General features: G+C 43.1%; 1 protein-coding gene across 1 annotated transcript in view; it reads right to left on the reverse strand.

Moving 5' to 3' along the window:
- Positions 1-13,518, reverse strand: part of LOC126252579 (sialin-like) — a 66,686-nt gene that overhangs the window by 36,139 nt on the left and 17,029 nt on the right. Inside the window, exon 6 of the mRNA XM_049953480.1 lies at positions 5,905-6,037. Within this exon, the coding sequence (XP_049809437.1) occupies positions 5,905-6,037 (133 nt within the window). The remainder of the gene's footprint in view (positions 1-5,904; positions 6,038-13,518) is intronic.

Genomic DNA, 13,518 nt, shown 5'->3' on the forward strand with positions numbered 1-13,518 from the left:
CAGAACTATCTGGAAGTACAAGGTTATTTTCTTTGAAGGGTTACAGGACATTTCTCAGCATGAGGTTAAATTGAGTCTTGATTCTCGTAAGTACACGGTTACGCGCGAATCACAGGACAACCACGAGGACTAACTTGTGAAGCGAATGTTTGCCGAATCCGTAAACTTTTCAGACTATCCTGGTAAAGACAATGTATGACACAGGTCAATTATCCCACCGTCACCTTCACGAGCTCCCGTAGACTTTTCGATACTGTAAGAGGAGATCAACGTTTGAAGGCCAAACTATCTCATTGCCTACATGTCGGTGATTACATACCAGCATCGGAGTCGTACTGGGTTGTATATATGCTGCAATAACGCTTCAAAAGGAAATGTTTTCGCTCGTGATATGTTTAATGTATTTCAGTCTATTAAGATGTATTCAGTTACTTTTGTAACCCACTTATGCTCCAGTCTGCTTATGGTTCTCAGTTGTAGAAGGGCACAGATTCATCTTATAACAAAATTCAGATTTGCCCAATCAACATAGTGACTACTCTTGTATTTAAATGGACATAAATACAATGTTTAACATGAGCGTTTATTACTCTCTCTTAAGACTTTTCAATGGATTATTGATAGCCATTCTAGACGTGTGCTGCGATGGTTTCTCAAACAAGGCAAACCAGCTTCGTTCCCTATCCGTCTGTAACATCACGGAAATTATAAGTTTCGTTCTGGAAACATCCCCCAGGCTGTGGCTAAGCCATGTCTCCGCAGTATCCTTTCTTTCAGGAGTGCTAGTTCTGCTAGGTTCGCAGGAGAGCTTCTGTAAAGTTTGGAAGGTAGGAGACGGATACTGGCAGAAGTAAAGATGTGAGTACCGGGCGTGAGTCGTGCTTCGGTAGCTCAGATGGTAGAGCACTTGCCCGCGAAAGGCAAAGGTCCCGATTTCGAATCTGCCAGGAAGTTTCATAAGTTTCGTTCTTAGACGCTCTATATAATTCGCTTTGCATACTCAATCAGCGGTTTCACTGTACAAGCATTCTCAAATCATGAGCGAGTGTGTGTTTCTGTTGTTGATATATGCTGATATATGCTGATCCCGCATGAAACTGATTTTAGCAGTAATACTAGCCATCACAGTTACACGGCTGCTGAATTCCCTGTATCATAATAATATTCCGACAATAGTAAACACTCTTTGCCCTGTTACATTGTCGCATGTAGCGAGGGAAAAGACCTTATGCCTCACCATGCAACTTAATTCTACTATTAACTGTTTCTTCCGTCGCTTCTTAGCAGACAGGCATAATAATAAAGAAAAAGCAGAACACTGTGTATGTTGTACAGGAATAATGTATTCAGTTAACCGGTTTTCAGCCTACAAGAGCATCATCAGACTTGGACTATTGTCGACAAAGAAGTTACAATATTTGTAAATAATATCGGAAAAATGTTACTCATTAGACTGATGAACCAACAAACAGTAAATGTTGAACAATGGAAATGGAAATGATCGTATGGCATTGTTGGCCGGGAGGCCCCTTTCGGGGGAGTTCGGCCGCCGTATTGCAAGTCCTTTTTAGGTGACGCCACATCGGCGACTTGCGAGTCAATGATGATGAAAATGATGATGGACACACAAAACCCAGTCCCCTGCCGGGAATCGAACCCGGAAATACTCGTACATATGAACGAAGCGAAGCAGGAAAAACATTATCACTAAACGCGAAAAACAGTATCCATATAAAAACTGAAATTGAATTAACAATCTGAGTAAAATAAAATTAGACCTGACAGGCCTACTTAAGAGTAGCTTGGTGTTTGACAAGATTGCTAAAGAATTGCTGAAACAGGCATTACATATGAAAAGTAATACAGAATCAGAGTACTCTTGTTTTCATTCTTGGCACTGCTCGAGATAGAGGTAATGTTCTCCAGGCACAGGCCAGACCCAGACTCTTCCATAGGACTGCCACAGGCTATAACGTACTTCGTCACTTAAAATCAAAAGTTTCCAGTCATCCAGTGTCCAGTGGCGTCGCTCTTTACGCCACCTCAGGCGTCACTTATTATTGGTTACAAAAATGTGTGGTTTATGAGGATCTGGTCGACCATTGTCCCCACTCTTTTCATGTCCCTACGCACAATCACTGTACTAGATGGATTACTGGGAACATGTTTGAAACTCAAGAATGATTGCTTCCGTTGATTTTAGGCGAGTCATTACAACCACTCTCCGCCATGCTCAATGATCCCCGTGCGTCACTACATGCGGTTTGTCTGCTCTGTCCTTAGCTGTTGTTCCTTCGCGTTTCCACTTCACAATCACATCACCATCTGTCTATTTGGGCAGCTTCACAAAGGTTGTGTCTGACAAACGACATCCGATGATTAACCCACGTTCGACGTCACTGAGCTCTGCTGACCGACCCATTCTGTTGTTCCTGCCCCCCCCCCCCCCCCCCTACTGACAACACAGTATTCCCCGCCTCCTGCCACACTGCCTCGTCCGACATCTGGTGGTCAATTTCGCATTACATAATGGTTTTAGGACGCTTTCAATCAGATAGTGTACGACGCAGTAGCATTATTGCGTCATTTATATCAAATATTGGTACTCCACATTTACCCAATAGGTTTTGCAAGAACAACATCGACTTCCTTCCAACGATTTGCACTTTAGTTTCCTTTTTATCTCTTTAACTCTTTCGTACGATCCATCACGATTCTAGCAGCGTATCTCTGTATTCCTCCATGATGACACATTCGTTATAAGGATCCCAAATGTTGGAGTGTTGCTCAGTATCTTGCAGGTGATTTGCCTAAGTTTTCACTGCACCTAAACATAATCCTCATAACAAATGTATATGTTACATTCGCCTTCCCAGACATGATGTGCTTGTTCATTCCATTTCCTATTGCACCGATTACACTTAGATATTTAAAGTGCCTGAGGGGCTCCGAAATTTTACACTGTTAGTGAACAACTTGGTAGTGCTGGTGACCCTATTGAAAAGAAAATGTTTATGCTTATTGAGAACATTAAACACTTTCAGTCATCCTTACCTTTGTTAATACACTTAGTAATACAGTATTTTCGTTACCAACCGGCAACACTGTACATGACTGATTATTTTCCGGGTGTCCTGGAAGGCAGAATCTACTTACCATATAAATACTCGGTAACACGGTTCATAATATGCTTACATACAACTCAAGGACTACACTTTCTGTCTTCCGTCTACTTTGAGAGCGTAACGAATGAGCGATTTTGCTTTACAATGTCACACCCGAAAGCGACATAACATTTTTATTTTACCGCTCGCCTTCCAGAAATTTATTGCCATAAAGACTTCCTTGCAACCATGGTTTGGTCTGCTTCGTTTCTGTCTGTTTGCAGGAAAATACTTCCAAACGATTCTGGCAACTTCTCTTTGGTTAAACTCCTTACGTGACCGTAGCATGATAAATGCTTGTCTTCTGCAATACGAAATAAAGTTTTCTTTACATTCCCGTTGTTCCCTTAATTCTCGTCTTCGTAATTTTATCTCCTAAAGTCGCCCAGCAGCATCGCTCTCAACCCTCTTCCCCCACCCCAAAGAAAGTTGTTTACATTGCTTATTCTTGATTGTAAATTTACGTAAAAACCCATGTTCCGATATATAGATAACAGTAACCTATACAAATAAACTGAACATATGGATCTTTTTCCTTTATCTGGCTTTGGTATTCCACAAGATATGGATTTTACTTGTCCCATTTTTGCAGCATATCTTTTTCATGTGTTCCCTCTGCAGTTAGTGACCAACAGCTATATGAACTCTTCAACATTTGACTTTTTCAATTATTACATAAGGTCGACAACTGCTTGTATAGCGTAACGTGCAGTGCGCTGGCCTTCGAGATAGGAAGGCGAGCCAGACCTAGATCGAAACAGCGTGGCAGATTATCAGTTGTGGATGGTACTTCGATCAACCTGAGTTTGGTTTTGAGGCGGTTTCTCACGCTCGTTTAAGCAAATTCTGTGTTGGCCCTAATTACCGTCTCAGAAAATACGATACACAAACATTAAAAATGCGATCACACACCCGACGAAGTTTACACAGTTCACAGACAAGTAGCCCATCCGGTTTCGCCCCTCACTCAGGTAATTGACGGCTGCGGCGACATCTACATTTACATCTACATGTACATCCTTACTCCGCAAGCCACCTGATGGTGTGTGGCGAAGGGCACCTTGAGTACCTCTATCGGATCTCCCTTCTATTCAAGTCTCGTATTGTTCGTGGAAAGAAGGATTGTCGGTATGCCTATGTGTGGGCTCTAACCTTTCTCATTTTATCCTCATGGTCACTTCGCGAGATTTACGTAGGAGGGAGCAATATACTGCTTGACTCCTCGGTGAACGTATGTTCTCGAAAATTCAGCAAAAGCCCATACCGAGCTACTGAGCGTCTCTCCTGCAGAGTCTTCTACTGGAGTTTATCTATCATCTCCGTAACGCTTTCGCGATTACTAAATGATCCTGTAACGAAGCGCGCTGCTCTCCGTTGGATCTTCTCTATCTCTTCTATCAACCCTATTTGGTACGGATCCCACACTGCTGAGCAGTATTCAAGCAGTGGGCAAACAAGCGTACTGTATTCCTTTGTTTTCGGATTGCATTTCCTTAGGATTCTTCCAATGAATCTCAGTCTGGCATCTGCTTTACCGACGATCAAATTCATATGATCATTCCATTTTAAATCACTCCTAATGCGTACTCCCAGATAATTTATGGAATTAACTGCTTCCAGTTGCTGTAGCTAAATGATAAGGGATCTTTCTTCCTATGTATTCGGAGCACATTACACTTGTCTACATTGAGATTCAATTGCCATTCCCTGCACCATGCGTCAATTCGCTGCAGATCCTCCTGCATTTCAGTACAATTCTCCATTGTTACAACCTCTCGACATACTACAGCATCATCCGCAAAAAGCCTCAGTGAACTTCCGATGACATTCACAAGGTCATTTATGTATATTGTGAATAGCAACGGTCCTACGACACTCCCCTGCGCCACACCTGAAATCACTCTTACTTCAGAAGACTTCTTTCCATTGAGAATGACATGTTGCGTTCTGTTATCTAGGAACTCTTCAATCCAATCACACAATTGGTCTGATAATCCATATGCTCTTACTTTGTTCATTAAACGACTGTGGGGAACTGTATCGAACGCCTTGCGGAAGTCAAGAAACACGGCATCTACCTGTGAACCCGTGTCTATTGCCCTCTGAGTCTTGTGGACGAACAGCGCGAGCTGGGTTCACAGGCTGATTCCTACAGAGTAGATTTCTAGTCTCTAGAAAAGTCATTATACTGGAACATAAGACGTGTTCCAAAATTTTGCAACTGATCGACGTTAGAGATATAGGTCTATAGTTCTGCACATCTGTTCGACGTCCCTTTTTGAAAACGGGGTGACCTGTGCCCTCTTCCAATCCTTTGGAACGCTACGCTCTTCTAGAGACCTACGGTACACCGCTGCAAGAAGGGGTCCAGGTTCCTTCGCGTACTCTGTGTAAAATCGAACTGGTATTCCATCAGGTCCAGCGGCCTTTCCTCTTTTGAGCGATTTTAATTGTTTCTCTATCCCTCTGTCGTCTCTTTCGATATCTACCATTTTGTCATCTGTGCGACAATCTAGAGAAGGAACTACAGTGCAGTCTTCCTCTGTGAAATAGCTTTGGACAGAAAGGTCGTCCGACCGCAAAGTTGAATATAAAATTTTACCAAGTCTTGACCACAGCGGACCTCAACTAGACGCGATTAACGCTCAGTAGAAGAAGTTGAATTAAATAATGGCGACGGAGACGTAAGAGTTTAGTCTGGAGCTCCATACTGCAAAGCAGGAGCGTCAGCAGCACTTACTCAGTCCGTTTATGAGGCGGAACCCGTTGAGCTTGGATATGCAGCCCTTCCGGAACCACGGGTCGCCCAGCCAGCCGAAGAGCAGGCTCCCCACCACTGCGGCGATTTGTGGAATGGCGGACAGCAGCCCATTCTGCAAAGAGATGTCAAAAACATTGATTTTAGTTCTCGATATACGTGCCAAAACTTATCTCTCTTTCATCCTCGTTCTTGTACCAGTACGTAGGTAAAAACAAAAACTATTTCTGTTAACAACAGAGTTTACTCTTATGCATAAAATGCAATAGTGTGTTCCTTGCAATTGGCGACTCTCTTTTTCGTTTGTGTTTTACAGAACACAGTGTGAGCCGCCTAGGACGTAAAGTCTTGTAACTCGTGAACGGTCTTCCTCCACAGTTCTTTTCCAGCTTTTCCACTGTTCATCATTCACTACCATACAATGTTGTGCTCCAAAAGAACATTCTAAGAAGCTTCTAGCTCAAATTAAGGCTTGTATTTGATACTAGTAGATTTCTTTTGGCCAGGAATGTCCACAGTGCGTGTGCTAGTCTGTTTTTTATGCCCTACTTGCTTCGTCCGTCATGGATTATTTCGCTTCCTAGGTAGCATAATTTCTTAACTTCGTCTACTTCGTGATCAACAGTTTTGATGTTTTCTCGCTATTATCATTTGTGGCTACATCTCACTATATTTGTCTTTCTTCGATTTATTCTTACAAGGCGACCGCGCCTACGTGCCATCACCGATTTCGTCCAAATTTATTGTATATGCAGAGAAAGGGCTGAAATGAAATTGAGGGGAGCAGGAGATCCAGATGGCCAAGCATTAACAAAAAATAGCATTTTTGGTGAGCGTCGGGTGACTTGAAATATTTATATTAATATCGGATCCAGGCAGCGGTTAGCGCAGCGGAAAGACAACAGAATCCGAAGCTCGTGGGATTGAATCCTTAAGCGGGACTATTTTTATTTTCAATTTTCTGTTATTTATTTCGCAAATAAATCGAAAAAATTCTCAGTATACTTTGTTATTAATATTTACATGAAAGATACGAAAACAAAAGGCAAAGAAAAATTTGGCATTGCAGATATTTCCAACAAGAGACTGTAAAGCAACACGAGGGTTTCGTATGTGAAATTATATACCCCCATTGATCGGTTACATGTGCTGGCGTGATAATCGACATGAAAATGGGGGAAGCAATAATTTTCTCAGCAGCTTACACACGTTACAAACGCCGCAATTTTACAATTACGTGGTCGTTTTAAAGTTTCCATAGAAAACAAACGTAGTTTACATTTGTAAATGGTTCTCTCTTATCACACAATGTGGTAGCAAACTACGCATGACGCATTATTTCTCCAAATGTGGGGGAGGACAGCTGCTGATGTACTGTATTTTGATGCCGTCTGCTCCAAGGTGAAAATGAAACCAATGGAATACGAAGTCCTGTAAGCTTTAATTACAATCTTTTGCTCAAATGTTATATTCAAAGTCCTCGTGGACACTGCAAGTACAATCCTTTATTGGAATTTTATTTGTAATACCAGATTTTACCTTGCCTTTCTTCTTCATTCCTTTTATGAAACTTTTAACTCCAGTATACTGAACATTATTTTGGTTTATTTGTGGTATAACTGAGGCAAAAACTGATAACAAAAGAAGAAAAAAGTCTCCGCATTTGAATTTAACCCCATGGCGGGCGCACTACCATTCCGTAATTTCCATTTGCAAATCACGTAAAGTAAATGGCTCATGTCTCGTGCGAGCCGTTCCGAAAATGATATTTTTTATAAACGGTTGGCCATCTGGAGCTTCTACTCTGTTGCTTTCATTTCTGGCCAAGTTATGCATATAGCATAAATTTGGAAGAAATCGGTGAGGTCCCCTTGTCAGTACATATTCTATACTCGGATTGTCCTTTTCATTCAACAGATCCTGTAATTCTTCTTCATCTTCAATGATGATAGTAATGTCATCAGAAAATTTTATCATTGATATCCTTTTGTGCTGAATTTTTATCCCACTCTTGAACCTTTCTTTCATTTCCGTCATTGCTTCTTTGATGTAAAAACTGAACGGTATAGCTGAAAGACTGCATCTTTGCTTTACCCCTTTTTAATCCTTTTTCAATCCTTTGTTCCCCCTTGTCTCTTGTACATATTGTATATTAACCCGTCTTTCCCTGTAGCTTACTTCTATTTTCTCAGAATTTCGATCACGTTGCACCATTTTATATTGTCGAACGCTTTTTCCAGATCGACAAATCCTATGAACGTGTTTTGATTTTACATCGGTCTTGCTTCCACTGTGAAGCGCAACGTCAGAACTGCCATTGGTGTCTTTACCTGTCCTATAACCAATGTGATCGTCGTCTAAGAGATACTCAATTTTCTTTTCCATTTTTCTATATATTATACTTGTCAGAGCTTGGATGCACGAGGTGTTAAGCTGACTGTGCGATAGTTCTCGCACTTATCTACCCCTGCTATCTTTCTATCTGTATGGATGATATTTTTCCGAAAGTCTGATGGAATATCGTCAGTCTCATAAATTCTACATACATCTCGACAGTCGCTTGGTTTTTAAAGCTCTGTTAATGTCTTTCCACTTTATTTTTAGATTAATTTTTGCAACTATCGGACTATCTGAGGCGAGTAATGGGTTTTACATAGAGAACATGCTTCGTTACGAAATAAACCTGACCATGAGTCTAATACGAATAACCATCGCTGATACTTTTCAAATACTAAAGTTATTCATTAGAAAAATCGAAAATTCAAATAATAACACAACACGTCAAATTACTTTAAGGCACAAAGGAATTACAGACATTGGCTGCGAGCGGGCATTGAGTGAAATCGATGGGGAAAGTTGGAAATTAAGACGGGGTTGGGATTCGAATGTGGGTATCCCTCTTACGAGGCAGATGCTCTGACCACTTTTTTTATTTATCTCATTTTGTTCGTAATTGATCGTTGTATTTGTTCGGGCTGGACGTTCTATGACACTTGTTGAAGTTCATCGTTGACACATTAACTCAGGCTTTTTAAATTTTTTTTAAAATTTTATTTGCAGAGGGCAGCTATCTCACTGACCGAATACGCTGAGCTACCGTGCCGGCGTCGGAACACACTGCTCATTACAACTGCACGGAGTACCTTAGTACGCCTCGCGTGAGAACCAAAACCTCAACTTATCCACACGTAGTGCCCCTTGCCCGTTATTCTCATTACTCACGACATTTCGCCGATTCACGTATGAATTCTCACTGACCGAATACGCTGAGCTACCGTGCCGGCGTCGGAACACACTGCTCATTACAACTGCACGGAGTACCTTAGTACGCCTCGCGTGAGAACCAAAACCTCAACTTATCCACACGTAGTGCCCCTTGCCCGTTATTCTCATTACTCACGACATTTCGCCGATTCACGTATGAATTCGAGCTTGTCTTTTTTCTGCACTAAAGGTATCATTTGTCGGCCCGCTTATGTATGTAATTACTTTGTTTTATTGTCCCTTTACTACATAACACACTTCCATAACAATGTCATTGCTGATGATTTTTTTTTCAAAATTTTATCAGGGGCTGAGTTCGAACAAGGGTCCCAGTACGTTTTTATTACTAGTAAAAGATGCTACCCCTAGACCACGTATTCAGGCAATATCTTATCATAAATAACCGCTTCATCTAAATCACATCATCTGCGAAATGTCTTAGGTTTTCGTTAATATTGTTTGCAAGGTCATTAACGTATAACATAAGCATCACGGGTCTAAGCTCACTTCTCTGAGGCAAACCTGAAGTTACTTCTACATCTGTCGATGAAGCTCCATTCAAGATGAGATGCTAAGTCCTCCCTACCACAACATCCCCAATATAGTCACCAATTTTTGTGGAACTCCATACGACAATACGATAATAAGTGTAGATGTTATACGTAGTCAAATACTTTAGAGCCGACCGCTGTGGCAGAGAGGTTCTAGGCACTTCAGTCCGGAACCGCGCTGCTGCTACGGTCGCAGGTTCGAATCCTGCCTCGGTCATGAATGTGTGTGATGTCCTTACGTTAGTTAGGTTTAGGTAGTTCTAAGTCTATGGAACTGATGACCTCAGATGTTAAGTCCCATAGTGCTTAGAGCCATTTGAATCAAGTACTTTGCGGAAGTCAAGAAATACTGCGTCTACCTAACTGCCTTGATCAATGGCTTTTAGGGTGTCGTGTAAGAAATGTGCGAGTTGGGTTTCACATGACCGATGTTTTTTGGAACCCGTGCTATCTGGCGTGGAGAGAGTCATTCTGTTCGAGAGATTTCAGTACGTTTGAGCTCAGAATATATTCTAAGATTCTATAAGTAACCTAAGTGTAGCATATTAGGCGGTAGTTTTGTGGTTTACTTCTGCTACTCTTATCGTACACGGTTGTAAACTACTACTAGTGGGAACGATTTTATGTTCTAAGGATCGCCGGTATATTATGGTTAAAAGAGGGGCTACATCAGCTACAAATTCGGTAAAGGATCTGATAGGGATTATTGAAGATTTTTTCAATTTTCATCGCCGACACTAACACATAATCACTCATCTTTGAAGTGGTGTGAAAATTGCACTGTCTGACAAAAAGGTGAAGGCATGGTCAGATAGCAATGTAACTTCACGTACACACAATAGCTGTGTATGAAAATGATAAGAGCTGCGTTTCACTGTAAGAGATAGAACGGCCACCAGAGCCCATTAGTGGTTTCAAATGATTCAAATGGCTCTAAGCATTATGGGACTTAACATCTAAGGTCATCAGTCCTCTAGACTTAGAACTACTTAAACTTAACTAACCTAAGGACATCATACACGTCCATGCCCGAGGCAGGATTCGGACCTGCGACCGTAGCAGCAGTGCGGTTCCTGACTGAAGCGCCTATTACCGCTCGGCCACAGCGGCCGGCATTAGTGGTTTCTTGTTTGTTGTTGTTACCATGCCTTGTAGGATATAGAAGAGGTGTGAACAGCATCAGATGTTGAGTGATCACTGTGAAGGTCACGGAGAAGCTGCGTACTCATATGAGGCAACTCTGTCAGCAACTCTCACTTTCAAAGGGACCTCATTGTGGGTTCCCATTTGGAATATCCAGATTAGCGGGCCGCTCAGATCCGACAATGGCTCAGTGTTCGGCTGCATAGGAACATCTGGGCAGGTCTCACCGTCAAGGTAAAGGTCGACCACATCTGGCCACCACAAAGGAGGATCTCCGTACTGTGCGCCAAGCATTTTGTAACTCCTTCGTACCTACGTCTGCCACTCAGGAACAAGTAATGAACTCCCTATAACGTTCTGTGTCATCCTACATCAAAGGTCGGAGACCGGCAGCAACCGGACTATGGAGTTATCGTCCCATGTGTAAGATCACAACACAAACGATCACGTATGGAGTTGTACCATGACCGGCACTGTTGACGAAGGCCATCGCACTCTGTTCAGCGATGACCCGTGGTTCTGCATTACCATGGACGGTGGCCGCGCGGTTCTAGGCGCTTCAGTCTGGTACCGCGCGACCGCTACGGTCGCAGATTCGAATCCTGCCTCGGGCATGGATGTGTGTGATGTCCTTAGGTTAGGTAGGTTTAAGTAGTTCTAAGTTACAGGTGACTGATGACCTCAGATGTTAAGTCCCATAGTGCTCAGAGCCATTTGAACCATTTTACCACGGACGACCGTCATAAGGGAGTGTGCCAGCAACCAAAGGAGAGCTCCCAATCTCCCAGTGTTCTAGGCACAGCGACGTTACTCCTGGCTGAATGGTGTGGGGTTGCAGTGGGTACGACTTCTGGTCATGGCTGGTAGTGTCCGAGGGTACCCTGACAGCAAAACGGAGTGGCACGGAAATCCTGCGTCCTCGTGTGTTACCTCTTAAGCGACCATATCATGGAGCTATTTTTCAGCAAGACCTCCCCCTCTTGGTATCTCAGCAGGAAACTGAGAGAAATCATCATCCTCTCTTTCCTTTGTCGAAGCTTACCCAGCTTCTTGATGTTGCGCTTATCTCCTCCCTGTAGAGTCTCCTGATTTAGCTCCGTTTTCTTCCGGCGATCTGTTGACATGTCGAATAATAGGGATCTCTGACGGATCTGCGCGTCGTTCTCTCACGATATTTCGACGGTTTGACTCGCTGTGAGCGAGTGTGATGGGGGAACCCACCTGAAGAATTATATCAGGAGACTCTACAAGCAGTTGGATAAGGTTCGACAAAGGAAAGACAGGATATTGAGTTGTCTCAGTTTCCTGCTGAGATGCCGAGAACGGCGAGAGGGGGAGCTAGTTCCACTTTTCGCCAGGATCACACCATTCAGGCATAAATACTGGACTAGATCCACCCAAGGACCATTCTTGGGTAGCACCTGAAGAAGACAGCAAGTTACGCCGTCGAAATATCGTGCGAGAACGATGTGAACATCCGGCAGAGTTCCCGATTTTTCAACACGTCAACAAATCGCCGGGAAAGCCTGACGAACTGTACCAAAGTTTGTTACATCCTAAATTATGTTGATATTTCTTGCCGATAACATTCATGCAGTTGGTCTACAAAGAAATGGGGGAGGGTGATGAAGGAACTCACCATTTTTAAATCATCCTATTGGCCAAATTCTCAATGAGGAGAAGGGGGCTGGATTTAACGCTTTCTTTAAGTCATCCTATTGACCTAGATCGATGGGGGAGGGTGACCTTAACATTGATCGTTACCCAGGCTAGAGACAGCACAATGAATGGCTGATCTTCATTTTTATGTCACACAATTACCCGAGAGTAATGGGTGGGGTATCGAGTTACATCCAGACGTTGAGTGTGGCACACGCAAAGTGCTCGAGGAGTGTGGACAGAGAGAGGTTCCCCAGAGGCGTGGGCATGACTCGATATAAGATCGCTGTCTGTGGTAGAACTGTTCTTGATATGCTACTTAAATACGGAAATAATTAATCGGGAAACTGGAAGAAGGACGAATTGTAAAGTGTTTCGTAATGCACATAGCTTTTTTTCACGTGCGTGGGGCGTTCCAAACCACAGGCGCTGCTGTCCGAAGTACAGCAAATAGTCGACTTGGTCAACGGCTGCAGCAAATGACCGTTACGTTGTGCAACGGGCAAAAGGGGAACCACATGAAACAGTCGGTGCAGCTGCGACCACACTTAACAGGACTGCAAGGCAGGCAACCTCACGCTCCACGGCGACTGCATGCGGGTAGTCATTTTGTGTTCCATTGAAACGACACGTCCGCGGTACTGTTTCCGATGATGTCAAGTGCATGGTGATCGGCCCTGTGACGAGTGGGGTCACGTGCTGTTCTAGGATGAGAACAGCTTCAGTCTGAGTACTGATCCCCGGTGAGAGGTGGGAACATGTAATGCACCAAGGCCACCCTCGAACATGATCGTCTTGGAGTTCCATGTGTTATGGTGTGCGGAGTCATTATGTTTCATGGGCTTACCGACCCGAAATGTTTCAATATCGTACACTCACCAGTCATCACTGACACTGTACTTCATTCCCATGTGCATCTTTTCAGGAGTAAATTCGGCCTGAATTCATTTTCATGAATGATACGGCGCTGCAGTATCGA

The sequence above is a fragment of the Schistocerca nitens genome, chromosome 4 (assembly GCF_023898315.1).
Source record: "Schistocerca nitens isolate TAMUIC-IGC-003100 chromosome 4, iqSchNite1.1, whole genome shotgun sequence".
Taxonomy (NCBI): Eukaryota; Metazoa; Arthropoda; class Insecta; order Orthoptera; family Acrididae; genus Schistocerca; species Schistocerca nitens.